Genomic DNA, 26,145 nt, shown 5'->3' with positions numbered 1-26,145 from the left:
GTCTTTGCCGTGACAAATTTTGGGTTGTTTAAAATTGTTTTATTGTTTTTAATTACTAAAGTTAGCCTATTTCTTTTAGACTCTTTTTAAAAATATTGCACTTCAATAAATTGTATAAGATGGTCATTCGTTTATTTACAAATATGACTCAATACAGTAACTGATTTATTTATTTGTTTCTGACTTGATACAGGTGATAACTTAAAAGTTATGTCTTATTTACTCATCCATTGAGAGTATTCTCTCATATCGTTAAATTAATTTTCGTGGCGTAGCAATACTTAATGAATGAATAATTAATTAGTTCATAACGAAATCAAAACATTCGTCGTCTATCAAAACATCACAAACTTACGATGAACTTTATGCTTCAGAAGATGTGATATTGCCTGGGTATCGTAGGTATTATACTTTTAATTGAAAGCCTATTATTATAAGATATTTCTCCATTTCATTTGAATTACAGCAAATCAAACAATATATAATATTATAGCCGGCAGGTTAATCTGTCATGTAATACTAACACTATAATTGTATTTCTTCATTCATGTTCTTTTAAGAAGATGCTTTTAACTTGCAAACCTCTTGAAGAGTTAAAGTGCTTTTAAAAAGGGTTACTAGAGCAACTCAAAGGCCATTCTTTTTAGAAAATTTGATATTGGTAACGGAAACCAACTTTATTAAAATATTATTATTTTTATAATTTCAGATTAACATGGCCTTGACTTTTTTAGTTTGGAGAATAGTATGTTATGTTTCATAGTATATTATAGTCGGTAGCTAAATAATAAAAGTAAAACACAAAAATTATGTAAATAGTAAGTATATAATAAAGTTTTAAGTTGATTAAATGATCTGGAGTTATAGGATTTTTACAAATGTTATTCCAAAAATCTTCATTTATGTACTAACACTTCGTTGAAGAAACATAATACAATTGACATAATTAAATGACTGGCAGCCTTATTGCTTTCAAGCAATCTCTTCCAGGCATCCACTGTCAGACTGTCACATAGGCAAAACAAAGAAGAAAAATCAAATAAATAAAACTAGATAAGACAAGAAAGAAGTGATATAAAATGCATGAAGCTGTTCATTTAAAATTAGTATATTAAAACAAATTTATTGACCAAAAAATTAGTTATTAAAATTCATATTAGCCATTCTTACATTCAAAGAGTAAAGTTAATTAAGTCAAAAATAAAATCGTTCGTTTTAACACATTTTAGTCTCGTAAGAAAATTTACTTTAGAATTTATCGACTATGAAATTGCAAGTGTCCAATTTTAAATCACTTCTAACTATATCATGTAAGTGGTAACGAAAACCGTTATTTACTTTAAATTTTTACTTAATGGTTATAAACCTTCAAATTTTGTTTTATAATTAGGTATCTTAGTAGTATTATGTACTCGTATATCGTGGGACAGCTTTAATAAAATATCATAAATCCATATATGTAGGCAACATTTTTGGATTGTGTTACTGCTCACTCATCGGCTCAACATCAACTCATGTTAATTTATATTTTTTCGCTAAGTACAATATTGGTAAACAATTATTGATATAAATAATAATTTAATTAATTAATATATAATTTCACTTTTACACTTAAGCGTAACCAATTTCTGAATATTCATTCGCGTTCTTCAAATCTTTTTTATTTATAAACGTCACCGCTATGAAAAATGGCGGAAGTAAAAATCAAATAAAAATGTTATTAATGTTCCTGTTTACGGGAAAACGTTTATATCACTTGGGTTTGACCGTATGCCTTTATGATATATCTTCATGTTTTGTTTCTGCATGTACCCAGTGGTTGAGTATCGAGCGGCGGTCATCGAACCGGCGTACACTCGAGTGAAAAAGTGCAATATATATGAGCGAGTGAATGTGACTGTATGCTTCATGCAATTTTGCGGTTGGTTGTTTTTATTTAAGAGTTATGTTCTCAGCGGGAAGTGGTTTTGAAGGATCATATTTTTTCTAGCTAGTTATAAATTTAAGAATCTAATATCGTCTGCGTGAAATGAAATATGGCCAGAGTTTAATGTTTATAACAGCCTTATTTTTATTTAATTATGACAGCACATTTAGCTGCCACTGAATTGAAGTAGTGCTGAAACGCTAAAGTTGGTTAACTATTACGGTTTTAAAACAATACTAGAACTACCAAAACACGGTTTTAGAGATTGGACAATTTTCTTCTCTCACACTTTGAACTTACTTTTCATGAATATTAAAGAAATATCATATTAAATGTATTAAACAAAAGCCGTGTAAAAAGGCTTACTATAAAGTTAGCGATTATCTAGTTGATAAAAGGGCCTGGGACTAGTGCTGGGCAGGCTACTTCTAATTAATTTTCTATATTTATTTTAAATATTGTTGTATTGTTTTATGATTTGCTGTTTTAAAAGAGTACCGATAGTTTTTTACGCCGGTTTTTTTTCTCGGCCTTCTTTGCCGATGAGTAGGGATGCCTATAGGTTCGAATTTAATGACGTGGATACCTTTTTGATCTTATTCAAAATAAATGTATTTATTTTTTACTATTTTTGTTTACTGTTATGTTTTCCTTTAAGTGCCTGTCGCATTTTCGTTTCTTTATGTATGAGTGTAGCAAGCGTCGGCATGCTTTTGTTATATAAAAATTGGGGTTGGCACCGCCATAGTACTTTTAAATATTAAAGCTAATAACACTTTATCATAATTACACATATCATACGAAACGTTTTATTTCGTTGTTTATTGGATTACCTTACCAAAATTTGAAACGAAACTTGTCGATCCATTTTTCGCCTGATATTTTTTTTAACTAAAGAACGTTATATATTATCAAATTAGCATTAAAAATAAATATAAAAGCTATTGGCAGTACATTTTTTTTGGCTTAGGAATGGGGCCTCAGATTTCTGTATCTGTTTCATGATCGACTTTTTAGCTCTAAAGCAAACCTTACCTCACGATCTTTTCCTTCACAGTTCGAACGAATATTAAATACCGCCGGGGATCGAACCTGCGATCTCAGGGATCACCATACAAAATAACCTTATATAGGAAAAAAATAATGCGCCAATGATAACTTACTTCAGTTACAAATAGCAAATAAAATTCATATAAAAATACATATTTCTATGCTCTTTATACTCGTAATGTTTCGTTAGTGACGTATTTAGGGCACATTCCTTTGTGACTACTTTTTCCACTAACAAGTTAGGGGAAACTGATTATTCTAGAATATTTATTTGTCGGATGTTTTAAAAGACCTCTACGGCTCAAGTACACTTGGCGACTTTATAAAACCAATACTGGGATCGGTTTTCAGTGCAATTTTATTTGTAGTGAGAAAGCTACTTAAACGGTGGAATGAATCCGAATCCGGGCTACTCATGCATTGAGTTCTCTTCTTTAGTCACATTCTTCGTGATGCACAACTTCCTCCATAGCCTGTTTTGGCCTTAGCCTCTTAGTAGTAAGACCTGTAGGGCACTTGGTAATTACAGTGAGTTAGGTATCGGCACCAGGGTCATGTGCATTCACTATGACATTTTTTTGCTACAAAACCACGGCTTACTACAAAATATTCGTATGAAATGTCAAATACAATCCCGGTTTTCAACTGCGGATAGATTGAAAGGTAAACCAATTTGCTCTAGCCATTATTGATTTGTATTTTACAGATTTGCGGTGTTTTTAAATTCAAAACTATTTAATTTCGACTCTTAAAAAGAAATTAAAATGTAGTGAATAACGTTTATACGCGAGGTTATTGGTTTTATGGACTTTTTTAACAATTTTTGAAACAAAAGTTCGTACAAAATATTAATTTGACAAATACACCTATATCGTGTGTGTTCATAACAAAATATAATGAAAAATATGTATCCAAAGTAAGCTAAATATTTTGCAGATAAAGAACTGGTTTATCCTGGAACTGGTAACAAAAGTGTATGCAGATTAACCAGGCTTTGAATTTGAACCTTGACAAAATAATAATAGATTACTGAAAAATGCTTACTGGAATTAAAAAATATAAATGAGACAGGCTTAATGTATAACCGACAAGTTCTAAAACAATACGCTTATAATATATGTACAAGATAATAAAATATTCCGCTTGACGCACATTCGTATTTATTAGTACCGAAATTGTAAGTAGTAGTATTCGTATTTATTAGTAATTAAATTACTAGCTAGGAACTAAACAACTGCCTTAAGGGATAGTACCTGAGTAGACGTTAGCCAACGTTTCTTGAAAAATAATATTAAAAATCTTTACAAATATATTAGTCATGTTACTGTAGCGTAAATATCATTTGTTTAAATGATGCAAAATAGCTAAAACGCAGACTAAATCATTATATTATCTCATTCATACCATAAAATCGATAAATGAACCGTGAGAAAACAATAGACGAATCTCTAGTCATTTTATATTCCATCTACATGGAACCTAGAACATAGCTGGTATGGCTTGTGAAGCGCTGAAAAAGCTAAAGCATGCAAATACAACTACCTAACTACCGGTCCTAACACTATGAGGCTTTTTAAGGAAATATCAAAAAGGTTAGTCTTTATCACAGAAAACCGAAGTGCTGGCTCTTGTCTCTGGTAAAGAATTAGTCTAACTAATCAAAGGGGGAAGTTTGCTAGTATTTTCGGAACCTTGCCTAAAGGAACTCCTTTTAATAATATATTTTAGTTATGATATTTAAAAACTAGATATCGTTTTTTTGGTTATGGATAAATTGTTTTTTTTTTGTACAATCTCGAAGAAAATACGTTTTAATTTGATTTATTGTATTAGAATTTTGCATCTTATTGCAATTATGTATTATTAATAGTTAAGCGTCACCTTTATGTATATACAATTTAGTTCTATTGAACACAATAATACCGGTTATCTTGAAACTAAAGAATTGCCTACGGCGTAGCATTATTGTACATATTTGCAAGTGAAGTAATCTCTCGTAGCTCGTAGCTTTCGTAGTTTACTAGGATTGTATCTGGCTAGAATGATTGCTGGCTTTGCGATGCCAACTGATTAATGAGACACAATAGACAAAGCTATAACAGAAAAAAATGAGGTATGTTTAATTGTAACAATACCCTCAAAATTTTTTGGTTTTATTTGGATAATCTAGCGAAAATTTATTAAAACGACAGTTTTACTACGAGTTTTCTAGCATAATGTTAATTTAAGGGAAGCATCCCCAAAAGCGGCATATATACTAAATGGTAAAAAGGTAAATACTACCTCAGAAAAATATGTTTTTATAATACTTTAATGTTAGTTAAAATAATCATCATTGATACAACCCGCGAACTCTCAGGATAGTTTTCCTATTAAAACTGTGCTGTTTAAACCCGTTTTAATCTAATTAATCGTGTATGTTAACTGTAACTTTTTATATTATCCATTTTCGAAATATCGTACCATACAACTTCTGCCATAGCCCTCGCTCAGTGGACATCGACAAATTACGTCCAATTTTATCTGAGGAAATACTTGTTATTATTTCACTTTTGTGACTTTTTTACTTTTTCTGATATAACAATAATAGGGTTTGTTATAGCATTTTTTACTTCAACCATAATAAATATTATTGTAAGTATATTTTGATTTTAACGTTACCGCTCTGTTATTGCAATATCATTCTGATATATTAATTTAAATTTCACTGTAATAAAAACCCTTTATAACATTAATACGACAGTTTATATATTTTTATATACCTATAAAAGACACTTCTTTATCTTAAACTTATAACCTGAAAAGAAAAATTATAATAATAAATTGACTCATAGAAAACTAAGAAAAATTTAAATAGTTGGTGCCTGTGAGTTTGTTTAACTTACCTTTCCTGTTATATAATATTACAGTATAAAATTAACTAATTTAAGTTAATTTTCTATTATATATAACAAAACCAGATTTTCAAATATAAATTCATGTATTATAGCCATTTTTATTCTGTGCTTTTCATATAGGAAACAACGGATAATAATCAAATGCTATACTAGTTTTGTTATATACTATCTTTTGACATACATTTCTTTTTTCTGTCCTCTTACAATTTAATAAAGGTTAAGTTAACCTTTTAGTATATCCTTCGTATATCAATCACTCACACAAAAAAGAAAAAGATTCCTAGAAAAATAAAGATTCCTTTGGCGAAATTGAGCGATAACTTTATAAGTTACTTCGCATTTCAAGCCCAGTCAATAAACTGGGTTATATTTTCTAAATATTGTGAATGTATTACATAAAAATGAGTTATTTCGTTTGACAGTAATTGTCATTGTTAGGTTAGATGTCAAATATTAATTGAAATATTGATTGTATAGTAAGAAAGTACCTTGTAGGGGACTTTCGTTATGAGGGAAGTCGGTTGGTATCCGTGCCGGTCTAAGACGGTTGCGCATTCAGATGACTGCATAAGGTTATTTTATATCTTTACAGTATAAAGATGAGTTGAACGATGATGATGATAATAAACATGTAAAAAAAAAGTACCTTGTATACCTGATATATATACATACCTGAAAGTTGTCAGTGAATAGATTGAAAACGTAAACCATATTAATAAGAGAGAACGAGAGAAAGATTAGCTGATGGAAACCGTACTGGCTCTTGACTGTAAATATTTTAAGAATATTGTCAGATAAGTGGGGATGTCTGCTTTCTATGTAGCCAGTAGTACCTAATATCTCTTGTTGATATCGATAAAAAATTAAAAATAGTATATTATTTTTTGTAAAACTCTTATTAATATATAATACAAGATTTTAGATAACAAAGGTGAAACCGCAACTATAAAGCCATATTACACTTGACATATTGAAACAAAATATCATAATAATAACATAAACATTAATTAGCGGGCAATAGAAGCACGTAGAAGCAAAACCAAGCTTTGTGGAATTAAAAGTATGTATACTAAAAGTATCTCAAAATGTCCATTAACGAAGGATATAAAACACGTAATAAATACTGAAAGTACCCATCGATAACCCAAAACCGTGGTAAGGTAAATGCACTCTTATTGGGACACTGGAACGATTCGTATGAAGCAATAATGTACTCAAACGTTATTTATAGTCTGTGCTAGATAGTAACAGTCTATATACGGAATATATCTAACATTTCATAAAAAATATAATTTATCATCATTTTATATAATTTTTTCATTTTAAATCTTTCTTGTCAACGACGAATGCAACGCAGTGCAGTAAATTTTAAACTATAGCACGAAAGAAGATAAGAAGTGTAAAAAATCTTCTACCGTTCGAGCGAATATTAAATGCGCACATAGAAAGAAAGTACATTGGTGCACAGTCGGGGATCGAACATCTCATCCCCGTCCTCAGGATGAGAGTCACACTCTGATGCCACTAGGCCAACACTGTTATAATCGGAATATCTACACTAAAACCAACCAAAATTTTACTTGAAAATCCGATTTAATTTAATGAATAAAATGACTACACTGAGGTATTCAGTTGCTATTCACTTGCAGCTCATTAAAAATCTTTTTTGGTCTACTAATTTTAACCTAGTTTAGCTGACAAGATAGAAGCTATCATTTTATTTTTTATACACACTTTTTAACATATTTTAAAAAATATACCTATTTTCTGATTTATAAAGATTTTAATAATTAATATATACCATGAAGAAAGGTTTGGTGGACGATACACAATTTTATGTTAAAATAAATAGTCCTAAATATATATCCCTAACACACACACAATTCTCAGTCGTAAAGATATGGAGAAATTGTATTACTTTGGGGACAATACGAGTAGTTAAACTGATACCTTGCTATACAATACTTACAAAATGCATTAAATAATCATTACAAAATTATAAGATTCAGGACATAACTACTAACAAATATAATTCGAAAAAAGTTAATAAAAAATGAGTCCAACACAATACAAGTGAAATAACGCAGGGTGTCAATGAAAAAAATTGACGATCGGCCGAGTTAAAATATTTTAGATCACCCTTATTCGAAACTAAAATTATGTATTTCGAACATGATGCATAATGATATTTCCAAAAATAAAGAACTATCTATATATATAAAAGAAAGTCGTGTTAGTTACACCACTTATAACTCAAGAACGGAAGAACAGATTTGGGTGAAAATTGGAATGGAAGTAGCTTAGAGCCAGGAGACGGACATAGGATACTTTTTATCCCGTTCGACAGCGTTCCCGAAGGACTTGACATGAAACGTCAGTCACTATAAAACGTGGTATAACAAAAAAGAATAATAAAACGCAAATGATAGCTATGTAATTGACGTATAATGACAGCTATGTAATGACGTATATATGACAATTTGATATTTGTAAGAAATCAATATTCAAAATATTTCTATTAAATAAATAATTAAATGTAATGATAGTGCCATTGCCCATTCGTATAAACAGTGAAGAGAACTATAAAACTCGATATGGTCGTATGTATACAGTTCGTCCAAAGAATGATGAATGTTTCTATTTGTTGTTGTTGTCGAAAGACGCATTTAATCGAGTATTGGAACGGGAACGTGAATATGATCACCAGGAATTAGATTTAGTAGTACAAACGAATGTAACCCTGTTGAATTACCAACAAAAGGAAGTTTATGATACTTTAATGAAGGCAAACGATGATGAAAACGGTGGTTTATATTTCCTAGATGCCCTTGGTGGAACTGGCAAGACATTCCTCATGTCATTAGTTTTAGCAACTGTTCGGGTGAGATCCAACATAGCGGTTGCAGTTGCTTCTTCTGAAATAGCAGCCACATTGTTAGAAGGATGCCGTACGGCTCATTCAGAATTAAAATTACCGTTAAATCTTCAAACTATTGAAGAACCAACGTGTAATATTGCAAAACACTCAGCAATGGCCAAAGTTTTAGCGGCATCGAAAATCATCATCTGGGACGAATGCACAATGGCGCATAAACGTGCATTAGAAGCACTTAACAAAACATTAACAGATTTACGCAATGACTCGAGATGTTTTGGAGGAGCAATGATTTTACTGTCTGGCGATTTCTGCTAAATACTGCCAGTAATTCCAAGATCTACGACTGCCGACGAAATAAACGCTTGCCTCAAATCGTCAAATCTATGGCGCTATGTGAAGAAACTGCAGCTGACAAGAAACATGAGAGTTACATTGCTTAATGATACATCTGCTGAAGATTTCTCGGAGCAATTGCTGACTATCGGTAATGGTGAGGAAGTTCTTATTCCGAGGATCCCGATGATCCCAACCGATATGCCGTTTGAATTTAAAAGACTTCAATTTCCGATACGTCTTGCATTTGCCATGACCATCAACAAATCACAAGGCCAATCCTTAAAAGTTTGTGGTTTAAATCTAGAACATTCATGTTTTTCCCATGGTCAATTATACGTGGCATGTTCACGGGTCGGAAGACCATCTGCGTTGTTTGTTAAGTGAAGAGTAACCTATGTACTAAAATACAGAAATAATAATGAATGATTAATGTAGGTATTTAATTTTTTTGTATTTTGTTCCAATAAAAAAAACTGCTTATTTATTGCCATTAAGGCGGAACAAAGTTCGCCGGGTCAGCTTGTTATGTATGATTGCAAGTTAGGTTTAGGGCATAAGAGGAAGCCTAAACAGGCTTTAATAATGCAATTAAGACGACCTCAGTTCAACCATTAAGCGCTTCCTATATTTAAATGAAGCAAATTTATGTGATATATCATAAAAGTTATCATCTATATGAAATACCTATTCTACTGAATAAAACATCATTCAAATGTCCACCTGCATTGGGTGCGAGTTGAAACATTCTGACACATTTGAAAATCCTTTTCAGACTCCGGCTCATTAATAAGCTTGGCTATTATAATAAATATATAATATATATGTCCTTTCTGAATTCCTTACAATTTCTACATATTATTCCGTTTCCAAATAAAATCCCCTGCCTTTTGCTTTATCGTTTTTTCATAAGCGATAATAATATTTAGATTTAATGTTTATGTAAATATCTTGTTTTTAACTGGCTTATCCCTTTGTTTCCTTTTGACGTTTTTTTTATTTTCTTGCGTGTAATTTCCCTGCCTTATACTTGAAACTGGCATAAAGTTTAATCTTTTGCCAAAACAAATAAAAAATTAAATTATCAATTACTGTGATAAGTCGAAATTACACTAAAAACTCTAGTAAAGTGAAATATGTTTTGGAAATACACAATACAAGTTAAAGTATTCTAAGGAATAATAGAGTAACAAATGTAAAACAAAAGTTTGTCGTCACAAAAAAACGATTTAACCACCGCAATTAAAAACTCAATCGACAGCCGAAAGTTTTCTTAACGACGAAGGATGGAAACTTCAATTATCATTTTTAGGAATGAAATAAAAGAAAGGTAAAACCGCTCTGTTATGTCTATAAAGTTTCAGGTTTTATTAAACTGTGAACTGGTATTAAAATTATTGAAACTAGGCAATTTCATATTCAAACAAGATTCGTCATTCATCCGTTTATCCGTCAGTATCCAATACATATGAGCAGTGTTGGCCTAGTGGCTTCAGCAACTCTATACCTGAGGTCGTAGTTTCGATCCCCGGCTGTGCTTGGACTTTCTTTCTATGTGCGCATTTAACATTTGCTCGGACGGTGAAGGAAAACCTCGTGAGGAAACCGACATGTCTTAGACTCAAAAAGTCGACGACGTGTGTCAAGCACTGGAGGCTGATCACCTACTTGCCTATCAGATTTAAAAATGATCATGAAACAGATTCAGAATTCTGAGGCCAAGACCTAAAGAGGTTTTAGCGCCACTGATTTATTTATTTTATTTATCCAATACATAAAGCGCATAATGAAGCTTACACCGAGACTTAAGTGCTGTCAAACTGGTTGTTCTTACCATAGTCTACCAGATTGTATGAGATTACAATTAGTATATGGATCTGTTTTATAGAACAGGGGGCAAATGAGCTGGTGGCTCACGTGATGATAAGTAATACCGCAGTCCATGGGCAGATGGGTAACGAATTCTATTCGCATTTCGTTTAGTTTCAAGCCCCAACGCTTTAAAATAAAAATATACGGTTCAAGCTAAGTGCTGATCCTAATAATTATACAGATTTACAATCTTCAGCCGTTTGGGGTATTCTTTTGTAATAATTGTATTTCTTATAAACTTTTTAGTTTATTATGAATATGAATGGCGAGGTTATGTGTTATTTACTTAAGGGTTATGTTGTTTTCTGTACTAAGATTATACATAGCATATATATGTAATTAAAAATATAAGAAATATAGAAACAATAAAAAAAAAGAATTCATATCTCTACAATTAGAACCACTCGAAATACGGTGATGGCTAAAAGAAATCAATCGTTTACCGGGCCGCAAATATAATTTATTTTTCCTATCAATTGTACTGAAGCGTGCAATAAAGCGTATGAAATATAATATAACGTGTTGATTTGAAACATATGATACTGTAGCAACTAAAACACCATTAGCACATCAGCTGTTTTCCAACTGAGTGGATATCTCGCGTTACGTGTCAACGAACTGCCGAAATACGTGACAGCGGATAACAACCTTTATTTGATTTTAAGGACACAGGCGGTATAAAAATATGCCGTAGGAATATTTATGTTCAATACATTAAGAGAATAACGATACGGTGACACATATAAAATTAATGATACATTAGTATTAATAAAATGGTTGTATTTTTGCTGTAAAACAAGTAAAAGATTTATAAGATATTAATTATTAATTCAAAAATAAATATTTGTTTACAATAAACAATAAAGTAATTTACATGAAACAAATACCTATAGATAAATATTCGTTTAATGCGGTAAAAGACTACTTGTAAGTTTAATGAAAAATGTTAATTCAATTAAAATAACAAAATAATCATTAAGTAGGTACTTTATACCGACATTGACATGTCTGGCGTCTACGTTTTCTGTGATAAGGATGTGACTAATTTTCTTTTTATTTGGGTGGTATATTCAACGAAATTGGCCTCGGCAGTAAGACAATATCATTGTATAACAAACACTTTATACTCAGTTAAATGTGAATCTTAAGATAAATCCTGTACTGCTCCAAACCATTTTTTCGTCGAAGACATTTCGTAAACCGTTAGAAAAAGATTATATTATTAAAATCAACATTCAATGCGTATAGTTCATGATATCACGTACATTCTTCTTATTTCTGCAAACAAACCAATTTGTGGGAGACACTTAAATTTCACAGTGGCAGGGATTTGCACAGTATTCTATTACAGCGGTCGAATTTCAAAGGCGCGTGAACGTCTGAAGAATTTGCCAGAGGCGGAATAAAGATCTTGCAGCCCAAAATCACAAAAATCGTTTGCCTTTTAACTGATTCTTCCACCACACACCACACCACATTCTTAATACAATATACTAAACTTACTAAGGAGTGTAAAGAACGAAGAGATTGCATTCTATCCGTCGCCAAATACGGATTGTCTTTGTAAAGTTTGGTTATTGGGATTCAGATAGGAGATCTATCGACTGTCACGCCCTGATATCAGATTGTTTTCAATCTGAGATTGTGGATTCATTATTGGGTTCGGGAGTTAGAAACTAGGCATTTTTATAACAGCTTTAAATCTTTACAAAGCCATAACTTATTTCTTCTAACCTACTTTTACTTTATCACTGGCCTTTACAAATCATATGCTTAACTGTGTATTCAGTATCAGAATACTTATGCACAGCTAGCAACCATTTAATAAATTTCATTTGCATTATTTTCTTTTCCATTTGAGGCCCCAAAGTACGATAACAATATAGATTTAGAGCCCCAGATTAGAATAAAGATGCGATGTTTCTGTTGTGCAGTTATTCCACAAGATTAAGCTAATATAAAAACCGTTATTTGTCTCCAAGGCGTGAGTCTGATTATTTTGCTTCTTTAATATTTATGAGATGGGTGCATTGCTTTTAGACGATATTCAATATTTAGACATATTCTTATACAATATAAGGGTCTACTATCATTAAATCAAACAAGGTTAACAAAAGGGTTTATTTAATATGATATATATTGAAGGATAGCAGTCGGCCTCCTTACTAACAAGCAGCTCTATTAAAAAAATATAAAAATAAAATGAAGTAAGAAACTAAGGAACAATTAACAACAACCACAGGGACCAAACTTTTTTAATTTGTTTTTACTTTCTATTTATTGACTTTAATATTATTGAAGTTATACTTCCTTTGGCGCGATGGAGAAAAATTATGAGAGTGAATTTTTACGATGCGCATACCAACACGAACATTCGACATCCTAAAGTTAGGTCTAGGTGGCATGGAAATCAATAACTATGTTCAAGTTGTATATTCTAGTATTTTTATATATTTAGACCACGTGTTTCGTAACAGTACAATTAAACATTGTAAATAAATAAATGTTATTTTTAAGCAATTTAATACACGACGGTGATAGTATTTACTAATAAATTATTTATTTAAATAAAATATTTTTGATTAATTTTAATATTTATCGTTAATCACAACTGCAGGTTAAGTAAATTGTAAATACTTCATACTTGTTGTCAAAAATATATTGATATGTTAAAAAACTTATCATAAAATGAAACCAAGGAACAATGTTAGTAAATTTATAATATGTAACACAGAAATTAACAATAATGAAAAAACATAATTTTTCTTTTCATTTTCATTTATTCATTTTATACTAAGAACGTCTTAGAGAAATTAAGTTAACTTACTTACTTACTTTAAATAATAATCTAACTATTTCAAATAGTAATAGAGTTTTAGGGACAAGGATAAATGAATAAAAATATAATTCAAATAAAAGCCGCTGCAGCTGTTAGGCCTTATAATACGCTTATAATATAAGCTTATCATACGCTTATAAAAAGGCAGGTGCCAATTCTTTTTAAAACTAACTTCATAGTAATTATAAAGTTTCGTGAGCAATTTGATCGGCGACGTTATCTCAAACCACAGTTTGTGATCACTTTGACAACTATGCTACCTTGCCGCTTCCCAGCGGAGAAAATTGATGCAGAGATTCCATTACATCAAACTTACCTACGGAAAATTAATTTACACATATCAATAAAGTTGTTTTCATTATAAATGATTTATTGTTTAGGTTTATTTAATATCTTTGTCTTTGAATTGCCATCACTAGATGCACTCTTTAATAAATAATTACTTTATTAGTTAAATTTATAATCTCATATTCTCTAGTAATTAAGAATATCAGTGCTACTAATTTTTAAGGTCAAGACGTCCAATCCAATAGGTAAGTACGCTGCTGCAGCTGATCAGCCTCCAGTGCCTGACACTCGCCGTCGACTTTTTGGTTCTAAGGCAAGCCGGTGTCCTCAATATGTTTTCCTTTACCATTCGAGCAAATGTTAAATGCGCACATAGCAAAAAAACCATTGGTGCACAGCCGGGTATCGAACCTACGACCTCAGGTATGAGAGTCGTAGGTTCAAGCACTGAAGTCACTTAAGCCAACACTACTCTATATTTATTAGTATTCTTTATAATATAATTATTAAAAAGTAAAAGTATTTTTTTAATAATTATATTATAAAGAGAAAGTGCATTTATCGCGCTCCTAAATAAGACTGATATGGTTACATTAATACAAACCACAGCGGTTTTTTAATATAATATTTCGTGACATACTATATTATTTTGCAAAATAAAGAGAAAAAATATAAAAAAAACTAATCTATCTTATTTTGGATTGAATTCGTCGCAAAAAGAATTCATTTTATCAATAAAACTGTTTACTAAGCATCCCCTGCTAAAGAGGATGATTCCCACGTTAAAAGAACCGCCACAGATTTATACAAACAAAATACTTGTCCGAAATAAAAGCTTATCTATTAATAGAAACAAAAGCCAATACGTCCAAACCAAGGTCATTGACACCGTATCTTTTATCTTTACTTTTATTACGACAATCCACCTAATGTGCCTACAGTACGCTTAAGGCTGTTGACACAATAGCTATTAATTTATTTAAGTTAATTAAGGAGCATGGGTAATACCAGCTTACTACGTGAATGAACAAAAAATAAAATCAAGAAGAAGTCTGCTCTTGAAGCATACTCGCTAACGGAGGTGGGTTTTATGAAAATGAGAAAATAAATCACTCCAGAGAGTTCTAATAACTTTTTTTATTATATATAAAAAACAAGCTGACCCGGCGAACTTTGTTCCGCCTTAATGGCAATAAATAAGCAGTTTTTTTTATTGGAACAAAATACAAAAAAATTAAATACCTACATTAATCATTCATTATTATTTCTGTATTTTAGTACATAGGTTACTCTTCACTTAACAAACAACGCAGATGGTCTTCCGACCCGTGAACATGCCACGTATAATTGACCATGGGAAAAACATGAATGTTCTAGATTTAAACCACAAACTTTTAAGGATTGGCCTTGTGATTTGTTGATGGTCATGGCAAATGCAAGACGTATCGGAAATTGAAGTCTTTTAAATTCAAACGGCATATCGGTTGGGATCATCGGGATCCTCGGAATAAGAACTTCCTCACCATTACCGATAGTCAGCAATTGCTCCGAGAAATCTTCAGCAGATGTATCATTAAGCAATGTAACTCTCATGTTTCTTGTCAGCTGCAGTTTCTTCACATAGCGCCATAGATTTGACGATTTGAGGCAAGCGTTTATTTCGTCGGCAGTCGTAGATCTTGGAATTACTGGCAGTATTTAGCAGAAATCGCCAGACAGTAAAATCATTGCTCCTCCAAAACATCTCGAGTCATTGCGTAAATCTGTTAATGTTTTGTTAAGTGCTTCTAATGCACGTTTATGCGCCATTGTGCATTCGTCCCAGATGATGATTTTCGATGCCGCTAAAACTTTGGCCATTGCTGAGTGTTTTGCAATATTACACGTTGGTTCTTCAATAGTTTGAAGATTTAACGGTAATTTTAATTCTGAATGAGCCGTACGGCATCCTTCTAACAATGTGGCTGCTATTTCAGAAGAAGCAACTGCAACCGCTATGTTGGATCTCACCCGAACAGTTGCTAAAACTAATGACATGAGGAATGTCTTGCCAGTTCCACCAAGGGCATCTAGGAAATATAAACCACCGTTTTCATCATCGTTTGCCTTCATTAAAGTATCATAAACTTCCTTTTGTTGGTAATTCAACAGGGTTACATTCGTTTGTACTACTAAATCTAATTCCTGGTGATCATATTCACGTTCCCGTTCCAATACTCGATTAAATGCGTCTTTCGACAACAACAACAAATAGAAACATTCATCATTCTTTGGACGAACTGTATACATACGACCATATCGAGTTTTATAGTTCTCTTCACTGTTTATACGAATGGGCAATGGCACTATCATTACATTTAATTATTTATTTAATAGAAATATTTTGAATATTGATTTCTTACAAATATCAAATTGTCATATATACGTCATTACATAGCTGTCATTATACGTCAATTACATAGCTATCATTTGCGTTTTATTATTCTTTTTTGTTATACCACGTTTTATAGTGACTGACGTTTCATGTCAAGTCCTTCGGGAACGCTGTCGAACGGGATAAAAAGTATCCTATGTCCGTCTCCTGGCTCTAAGCTACTTCCATTCCAATTTTCACCCAAATCTGTTCTTCCGTTCTTGAGTTATAAGTGGTGTAACTAACACGACTTTCTTTTATATATATAGATAAATAAATCAGTGGCGCTACAACCTCTTTAGGGGCTGGCCTCAGATTTCTGAATCTGTTTCATGATCATTTTTAAATCTTATAGGTAAGTAGGTGATCAGCCTTCAGTGCCTGACACACGCCGTCGACTTTTTAGGTCTAAGACATGTCGGTTTCCTCACGATGTTTTCCTTCACCGTTCGAGCAAATTTTAAACGCGCACATAGAAAGAAACTCCATTGGTGCACAGCCGGGGGTCGAACCTACGACCAACACAGCTCTTTATTATATGATAAGCATGCACCTCTGAGCCTTGAGCCTGCATTGTATGATGGAACAGTTAGAAACCAGCACGTCTTATATCCAAAGGGTATGAGGTAGTAAATTATAAATAATACCATTGTCATTAATAAACATTTCTTTTATAAGTCGTACATTTGTAATGATTTCAAAGGGACGTCGAACCGCTCTGTGAATGAGTGCGTTAAAATTGAGCTTCATTCGGTCTATAATGGAAGCAGGTGTTCCCTTTGTGTTTTCGTTATTTCTTCAACTTCTCTAATTGAGTTAACAACTTGAGTACTTTTAAGGACCGAAAATCTTCAATTGATCGCATAAAATAATATTTAATAAGAGAATGTACATAAATATATCAATAAATGACAATTACTTCTACTTGCTTAGGGTATTAGTGATGGTCCCGGTAGAATGCGATAGCGACCCTGGACCCCGGTTATGAGCCGCCAGTTATTTTTGGCGGCTCATAACAATTTACAGAAATTCATGCTGCCTTTAAAACACCAATATACAAATGTTACTACCAGCAAGTAGCTTAAGCCATACAACTAAACTTCATTAAATCGAAAACTAAACCACTAAAATGTGTTAATTATAATTTTAATCCAGTTGTCCATCGTGAGCGTCAGTAACTAATTTGGTATAATGCAATATTCGCTAACAAACAATTAAATATAACTAATTCAAATAAAAAATCGACTGCATTTTTTAAATAATTTTCAGGTGTGAATGGAAAAGTTTCGTTATGGCAACATAAAGACACTTTTTAAGAAAGGTAATTTAATTTTAAGAAATGTGAATTCGCAGAAAACCTCGTTAATCAAAACAAGAATGTACTGAAAAAGATCCTTAAATAGTTATTGTCTATAAAGGTAAATAATAAAGACATCATTTAATTTCGTAAATTTAATGATAATGATAATAGATTTTAAAAAATATATAAAATCTTGCTAATCGTCTTATAACTAAGTTCAAAAATAAACAATTACAAAATACAAGAATGTTTAGTTGTGATACGTATTAATTTTATACAAGACTAGCTGACCGGCAAACGTTGTTTTGCCATGTTTTTGTGCCAAAAAATTAAAGTTTATAATTAACAAAAAAAACATAAGGGATGATTGTAGAGGGGTGAAAATTTAGGGTTGCATGTATTTTTGTATGGTGTATCGTAAAAAACGAAAAATTTTGTCTAAAAAGCAAATAAAAAAATTTAGGGGTGGCCACCCTTAACATTTAGGGGGATTAAAAATAGATGGTGTTCGATTCTCAGACCTACGCAATACGCACACAAAATTTCATGAGAACCGGTCGAGCCGTTTCGGAGGAGTTCGCTTACTAACCCCGTGACACAAGAATTGTATATATTAGAAGATGCTTAGCCACGGAGGCGTCGCCAGGATGCGGAAGTGCCCCTAGAGTATCTTCATGCGGGTGGGAAACACCCAAGTAGTGTTTTAGTAGGTATTGCTGACCCAGCTCTCAGCTAGCAGAGGATACCTAGTGTGAGTCGAGTTACGGGAAATATGGAAATAGCATTTCCTTTTCATATTATAAAAGACTGATTAAAAAAGTTGGTTTAAAGATACGTTTTATATGCAATTACAGTAAATATAAGCTTCTAAACTTAGACAACGACAATAAACAAAGACAACTTTGCCCATCTTGTGTGTAATTTATTTTTTTATAAGTTTTCTATTCGATTAAAACTAATGAGATTGTAAGTTAATATTTATATCTTCAAATAATTTAAGAATATTGTCGAACCTTATCCAAAGAGTAACTTACAAATAGTGTCAAAAACAAAAGCAGACCTCTGTATAAATGGTTATTTTTCAAATAGCTAATAAAGAGGCCTTTTGCACTTGAAAAAGCAAATCAACTCGAAATAGTATTTGTTCCGCCGGGAATCGACCTCAGGTACAGTTGCATTGAGCCCCAGGGGCGATTGGAGCACTTTATACGATGAATTATAGATTTATGAGTTCGATTCCCAGAAACAACAAAAGACGGGGTGTACAAACATTACAGGCTAGACATTTTTGCTTTGCATATTAAAAAGATCAATAATAATGAAGCAAAAATGTCAGGCTTATTCGCTATTTTGACAACAAACGTGTCGATTATTAAACAACCTAAAATAGGTATTTGAAATTTAATATTTTCTTTTTAAATATTTCACACCAATTACGGACGAAAACTTGCTACAACTTTAACAAGGTTTTAATAGAAACACAGCGTTTAAATTAAAATTGACAGTTAGTCTACGAATTTAAATAAAGAACGTATTTTAAAGCTTAAAATTAAAAAAAAAACTTTTGTAAATATTTTTAGTAAATAAAATAACAACTCACGGACAAAGATGTTAGACATGAGCGTCGCCGGGAGGCAGAACACGATCACCAATATGTCAGCCACAGCCAAGTTCACAATGAAGAAATTGGTAACAGTTCTCATACGGGGCGAGCGGTACACCACAGCAATAACGAAGAAATTGCCCACAAGTCCCACAAGAAAAACCAGCAAATAAGCCACACAGTAGACCGCTGTCATTGCACTATTATGTCTATAGATAAACTCGTCATCAACCACACCAAAATCCGACCTGTTCATAGTTATATTCATTTTATCATTACTGAATGGACTATCCATATGAGTCGACAGGGGCTCCATGTCAGGCAACATGGCATTCTCAGGAACAAACCTCGTATTAATCACCTCCATTATGGAGTTCGACAGAGCGTCCACGACGTGGTTCCTGGAATGGTCGCGCGAATGATTCTTATGGCGAAAGTGCCGCTCCGGGTGTTGCGTTGAAAAGTTATAAAAGTCCACAAACTCCGAAAAGTCCGTCGGTACACGCATCGGAGCCATTTTACACACTGATTAAGTCACAAAATTTAAGTAGAAAGTTAGTGAATTAAAGGTCATAGTTAAATTTATAACGTATAAAAAGTATTAAAAGTTCCGATACCGAGAGCGCTTTAACGGGTTCGTAGCACTCGCTCGTTCCTCGTAGCGGTCTCGCGCCGTCTGATACAGACACGCTACGGTGTAGGCCCGAGCTTCCGACGCATGTGCATTTCGGGGCCTATACACATGTTTAGTTGGTGCTTATAAAATAAGTCTTATCGTACTAACAATAAGGGTTATAATTGTAAGCATCAGTGTATGTGATACTTGCAGAAGAAATGGAAAGGCCGAGTGGCGGGCATTCCTGGAAATTGTTAGAATTTAATACATTTAAATGAGTGATTAAATAGAGACTGTGTATTTAATTTTATTAGAATTTTAGATTTTTGTTTTATGTACGTAATATAAAAGAAATATTTTTGATGTATTGTTGTTTTAATAAAAACATAATAATCGGTTGCCATACCATAACTTAGTCGTGTTAAGCTTTAATCTTGTGTACAATAAAACAAAACATCATAAAATCTGCGCCATAAATCTGTATCCTTCGAGTAATTCATCTTAACAACGTTTATGCTTGTTTCACACTTAACTAGTCTGTCTATAATTCGCAAGAATTATTGAAATTGTTTCCAAAAATAACAAGACAAATCACCGCCCACACAGAAGCTGATTTAATGAAATTCCTTTCAAAATCAAAGCACACTGAATTTCCAACATATTAAATGTGGTCACCGTAGACAACTATACATTTTATTCAACATTATTTTTAGAACTTTATTGTTTGGTAGCTTAGATTATGTTTAAAATACTTTAACGTTTTAACTTATCATTTTACAATGCGATATGCGGTTCTTATAAATGTATGAACTTAAAATATCATTTTATAGTATAAAAATCAATAACAACATTTAATTAATTTTCCAATTAATAAGTTCCTTTATAAACATTGCGGACTTTTATAAATACACTCTTATAAAATACCCTTCAATTATTATGTAAGTACATGAACTTATTTCTGTTTCACGTGTTACCGTTGTTCAGTTATTGGTTTTATAGGTTTCTCATTTCTGAACCTTGAGTAACGTGCTTATTTTGTGTGGCTTTTTGGAATTGAACGTGTTTGCGTGTTGTTCCCACAAGAATGTAAGTTCGGGCTCCTATTTCACCATGCCTCCTTCTAAACAAATGTTTGTTTTTAATTTATTTTATTATTATTAATTAATTACTTAAAATGTCACGTAGAACATGATGTAATGGTTGCTGCTCCTTACAAACATTGTATAAAACAAAAAAACTTGGCAATTAAAAAGTGTGGCGGAGTGTTTATTGCTAGTTCTTCTCTTCCGTTCTACGCCCTTGATTTAGGAATTGGCAGTTAATGTAAAATTATAATAATTTAATATGTATTCCTTTTTGACGCTCATAATCATTGTATTACGATTACCCTGTTTTTTAATGCTATGAATGGCTGTTTTTAATCTGTACGTTTTGATAAAATTAAACTAACCCATGGGTCATCAGATTATAATAAATATCAGATTAAAAATGCATCACAAAATGAGCTGCTAATCTAATCACTCAATTATCTTCTTTAACAAGATTATTAATAGTTTACATTCGATAATAAATTAACGTTAAAACCGTGAAAGAATTAAATTGTAAACGTCAGAATAATAGACATACGTAACAAACTATTGACAAAGCCTTCGTTTAAATTTGTCTAACGATATAAACAATGCACAATCTTAATTTATAGCAGCCTTGATTTGAGCACGAAGGATACGTTGCATATTGGACCACCAATCACTACCTTACAGGTCAAAGAGTTTAGATTAAGAGTCAATTCATAGAGTTTTATAATGAGAGACATTATGGCAGACGACTTATTAAATTTACTAAGTAATTTACCTACATACCCTAGCATGGTCACACGATGACGTATATATATATAAAAAATAAAAATTTATTTATATATAATAATTATTTATTATATATAATAAGTATTTTGCTTTATTTAGGTTTTTCATAAAAGACTTTTCTTTTATTGTAATTTTTTAACCTATTTGTTTTTATTTTCCGCGATCCATCGGATGTATCTGTTTACCCATAACACAGGAATATCCTAGTGTGGGGATTAGTTTATTAGTTAACCAGGCGATCTTTGTAGACTCTTGGTTAAGAACGCGATTTCTATGTACGCAATACGTATAATGTATTTCATTTCATTTTCTTCTATTTTTACAGAACTTTAATTATTGATTCGAAAGAAAAGTGTACGTAAAACAATATTCTGAAACTTTTGAAACTTCTCAATCAAAGGAAAATCCAATACCAAGTAAGCAAGAATAAGGAACAATAATGCCACTAGATTAGAATCATAAACCAATTTAGGTAAATAGATACAAAAATCACGTAACTAAATTTCAAATAAAATACGCTTCCTGTCCATTATAAAGTTATTATAAACAAAAGAAATATATCCATAATAAAAACATAATGACCAATAATGGTACGTACTTTACCGTTTTAGTAAAATCCAAAGTGAAAAGACAGTTCTTAGTCAATTGTATCAGCAACTGCCAGACTAAAGGATGCGATCAGCGCTGCGGCCTCAATCTGGTGCGACCTCCTAATCTACTTGATACTTTATTAGCGACATATTTCCCAATCAACCCTATTGACATACTGACTTGTCAAGCCTGACTATTCTCGCTCGAGATTTCTAGGTATAATAAGAAATACTGCCAGCAAATGAATTTGGCGTTATCATTAGAAATTCAGTAAAATTAAAGAACAATATTTTTTTACGTAGGTTTTTTAGAACATTGATATAATAGTTTTTCCCACCTTACCCAATATAGCGACTATCACAGCCCACAGAACATAGGAATTGATTATTCATGGATGTTTGAATTTAAATGAAATATAGTTTTTTCATAGGTAATATTAAAAAGTCCTACATTTCTATAACGGGGAGCAAACGGGTAGGAAGTCCGCCGGATGTTAGTGATGCCCATGCACACACATCTTGCTAAAGGGCTCGCAAGTGCGTTTCCAGCCTTTTAAAAATAAGAAGTCTCTTTTCTTGAAGGATCCTAATTCGAATCTAGTCGGAAATATTTCAGTGAGTAGATGTGAAACGACGTGAAAATTTTGATGCTTCATCAGATCAGCTGCAGCTATTAATCTCAACGACTCCTCTCAACACTTTTCATGGTAAATGCGGTTTACAGAAACCCTACGTCTCTAACCAAAGGCTTAAATAATGAAATGAACAACAAATAAGTATTTTTTTCAGTTATAAAGTCAAAAACCACAAATTTTAATACTCTTTAATAATACACTTTTATATTCTTAAACAACAATGTTAACATGATTACATAAAACATAAAATTGTATATCACAATCAAATCGGTGGTACGTCTAGCGCTCGTAAACTTGGTTCACCCATTGAAACGGACCCGTAAAAACTGGAATATTTAATTTATTTAGCTGATAATGAAGGAATATTTCCAACGAAACGTTTTATGGCGAAAATAAAAATATAATGTTGTTGATATTAAATACTCTACGCACCTGCGTCTAGCACATGATTTGTCACACAAACAAAGGTGGTAGTAGTAATCTTGCCTCAGATGTTCCTAATTCTTACTGTTATATATTAAGTAGCTACTTAGATTCCTGCAAGTACTTTGGTATTGAATCCCTTGAATATAGACGTAAACAATATGACCTTCTATTTTTACATGATATTTGCAATGGTTCAATTAACTGCCCTGACTTGTTGTCGCTTTTGCTATTTAAGACCCCTTCATCACACAGTACAAGGCAAACCCAATTATTCCAAATTCCTGGATCTAATACGAACTATTTACGAAACTCAGTTATGTATCGTATACCTACAGATTACAGCATAAATTACCAGCAAATCGATATATTTAATGTGATTAAAAAGTTCTTAAAAAATATTTTAAAAAAACTCAGGTATCTTTTACTAATAAGGGCTTTGTCTGTTCCTTCATATTAAATATATATTATAATCTACCAATCAATCAATCTAAGAACTTATAATTTAGAATTTAGTATGAACTGTGCTTTATGTTTCTGTTTCAATGTGTATTCCGTTTTTGCTTTTGTATATGTATTATATAATTATTTAAATATTGTTTCATGATTAGCTATAGGAATACTTAACTACAATAAATAAAAATAAATAAATATATCTTTTAAAGTATTAGTAGTACATTAAAATAAGGGGCAGCCATATTAGCGATCTCTTCCTTTATAATATTACTCGAAATCAAACCAAACACGGAAACAGAACTTTTGATACATGTACCTATAATTAATTAAAACTGAATTAACGAACAAATACAAACCCTGCTCAATATTAAATCTATTCAGTCTTATCAAGTTGAGAGTTTATCTTTTAAAGGGTATTGCTGTCTGGATACATTTGGTTAGCTTCCCTTTGATGAGAAATTTACCCTACCCATTTACTATACATTATTTTTAAGCCATTCATCCATGTTTATTATCTATTTTAATTATATTGCCGTAATTTACGTAGAGTGTCGTTTTTGTTTATTTTTTATACTAAATAAAAAAAGCTTCTATGCGGTAATTTGCAATTATCCTTAAGGCTATGAGCGAATTTGCTGTCGTGTGGAGTGACTTCCCATTGGAAGCATCTACTCATCTTCTGCATACAGCTGCTACCGGTCTTGTAGCTCTAGAATATGGTGACGTTTTCGTCGAATCACATAGTCTTATGGTGAGTTGGTAAGCACAAATAAAATAATATAAAATAGGTTTATTTCCAACACAAATATACAGTATTTACAAAATTCTTAATCTACATAATGGAATAATATGTTATTATTTATAATTTAAAAATTATATTATATGCATAAATTAAACAAATTTAAAAAGTTTAGTCCTTGTAGTAAAAAAGTTGTAGTAAAGGAACACCCTTTAACGCTGACTTGCGATACTTATTTACCAGCTCTGGAGTCACCAGTACTATCTACCAGGTGCCAGCTTAAATCTTTAATTAGCACCTGTGCCCAAGAGTACTACTCCTACTACAAAGGGAACAAAATCGAAGTTGAAAGAAAGATTTTTGTTCACATGTCTATACCCTGTTTTAATACCATAACCAACTATTTTTTTGAATTGCGTTCGAATGGCAGTCTAATTCGTGAAACTGCTACTCTTAAAACGAAATTCATTTAAGAATCTCCAATTTAAGTATTTCTGTCCTACCTTTAAATGTTAAATTAACTACTTAAATATATTATTTCAGATTCATTATCCATAAGATCGAAGATTATGTTTTATTTTTTAGATTTTTTGTTAATTGAAGTTACTTGAATTTATATTTTTTGTTAATTGAGTTATACACGTCTCTTTACTCTCGATAGGTATTTTATTTTTTGTTACCTAAAAGGAATCGCTGGTTAGTGATAAAGCAGCCATTGCTTTATAACTTATGTAAGCTTTTATATGTACATTTAAGGTGACGAAGTGTGAACAATAAATGAGCTAATAAAAGTCAAATGTGTATGAATCAATATTATATTTTCTGGTATATTCACAATGATTGAAAGACAATATATTCTTAGTAACAAATACATAATATACGAATAAATAGATGTATAAAAATTGCTTTTACTGTTAAATTATTACGAACAACGACTTATAATAAACTCAATATAGGATCAAAGGGGTAACGAAACATAACTCTCCCTTTGAATTTGTAGAGTTCAAAATAAATTACGATCGTGGCCATTTAAGTCTACACTCTATATAAGGTAGATTTTCCTATTACAATTTATATTTTTTTTTTTTTTTTTTTTATAGAACAGGGGGCAAACGGGCAGGAGGCTCACCTGATGTTAAGTGATACCGCCGCCCATGGACACCCTCAATGCCAGAAGGCTCGCGAGTGCGTTGCCGGCCTTTTAAGAATTGGTACGCTCTTTTCTTGAAGGACCATAAGTCGAATTGGTTCGGAAATACTTCAGTTGGCAGCTGGTTCCACAGAGTGGTGGTGCGCGGCAAAAACTGCCTGGAAAAACGCGCAGTTGTGGAACGGCGGACGTCGAGGTGATACGGGTGGAATTTCGTATTCTGCCTCGACGTCCGATGATGAAACTCAGCTGCAGGTATTAATCCGAACAACTC

The 26,145-nt window shown here is 32.0% G+C and overlaps 1 protein-coding gene across 1 annotated transcript in view; it reads right to left on the bottom strand.

Annotated features, from left to right (window-relative positions):
• LOC111001548 (neuropeptide SIFamide receptor-like) overlaps positions 1-19,917 on the bottom strand; it is an 88,301-nt gene extending 68,384 nt beyond the window's left edge. The window contains exon 1 of the mRNA XM_045631956.1: positions 19,398-19,917. Within this exon, the coding sequence (XP_045487912.1) occupies positions 19,398-19,917 (520 nt within the window). The remainder of the gene's footprint in view (positions 1-19,397) is intronic.
• Positions 19,918-26,145: the final 6,228 nt, after the last annotated feature.

This window comes from Pieris rapae, chromosome 17 (assembly GCF_905147795.1).
Source record: "Pieris rapae chromosome 17, ilPieRapa1.1, whole genome shotgun sequence".
NCBI classification, from domain to species: domain Eukaryota; kingdom Metazoa; phylum Arthropoda; class Insecta; order Lepidoptera; family Pieridae; genus Pieris; species Pieris rapae.
The sequence above is the reverse complement of the archived record's forward strand: the minus strand, read 5'-3'. Positions and strand labels throughout refer to the sequence as shown.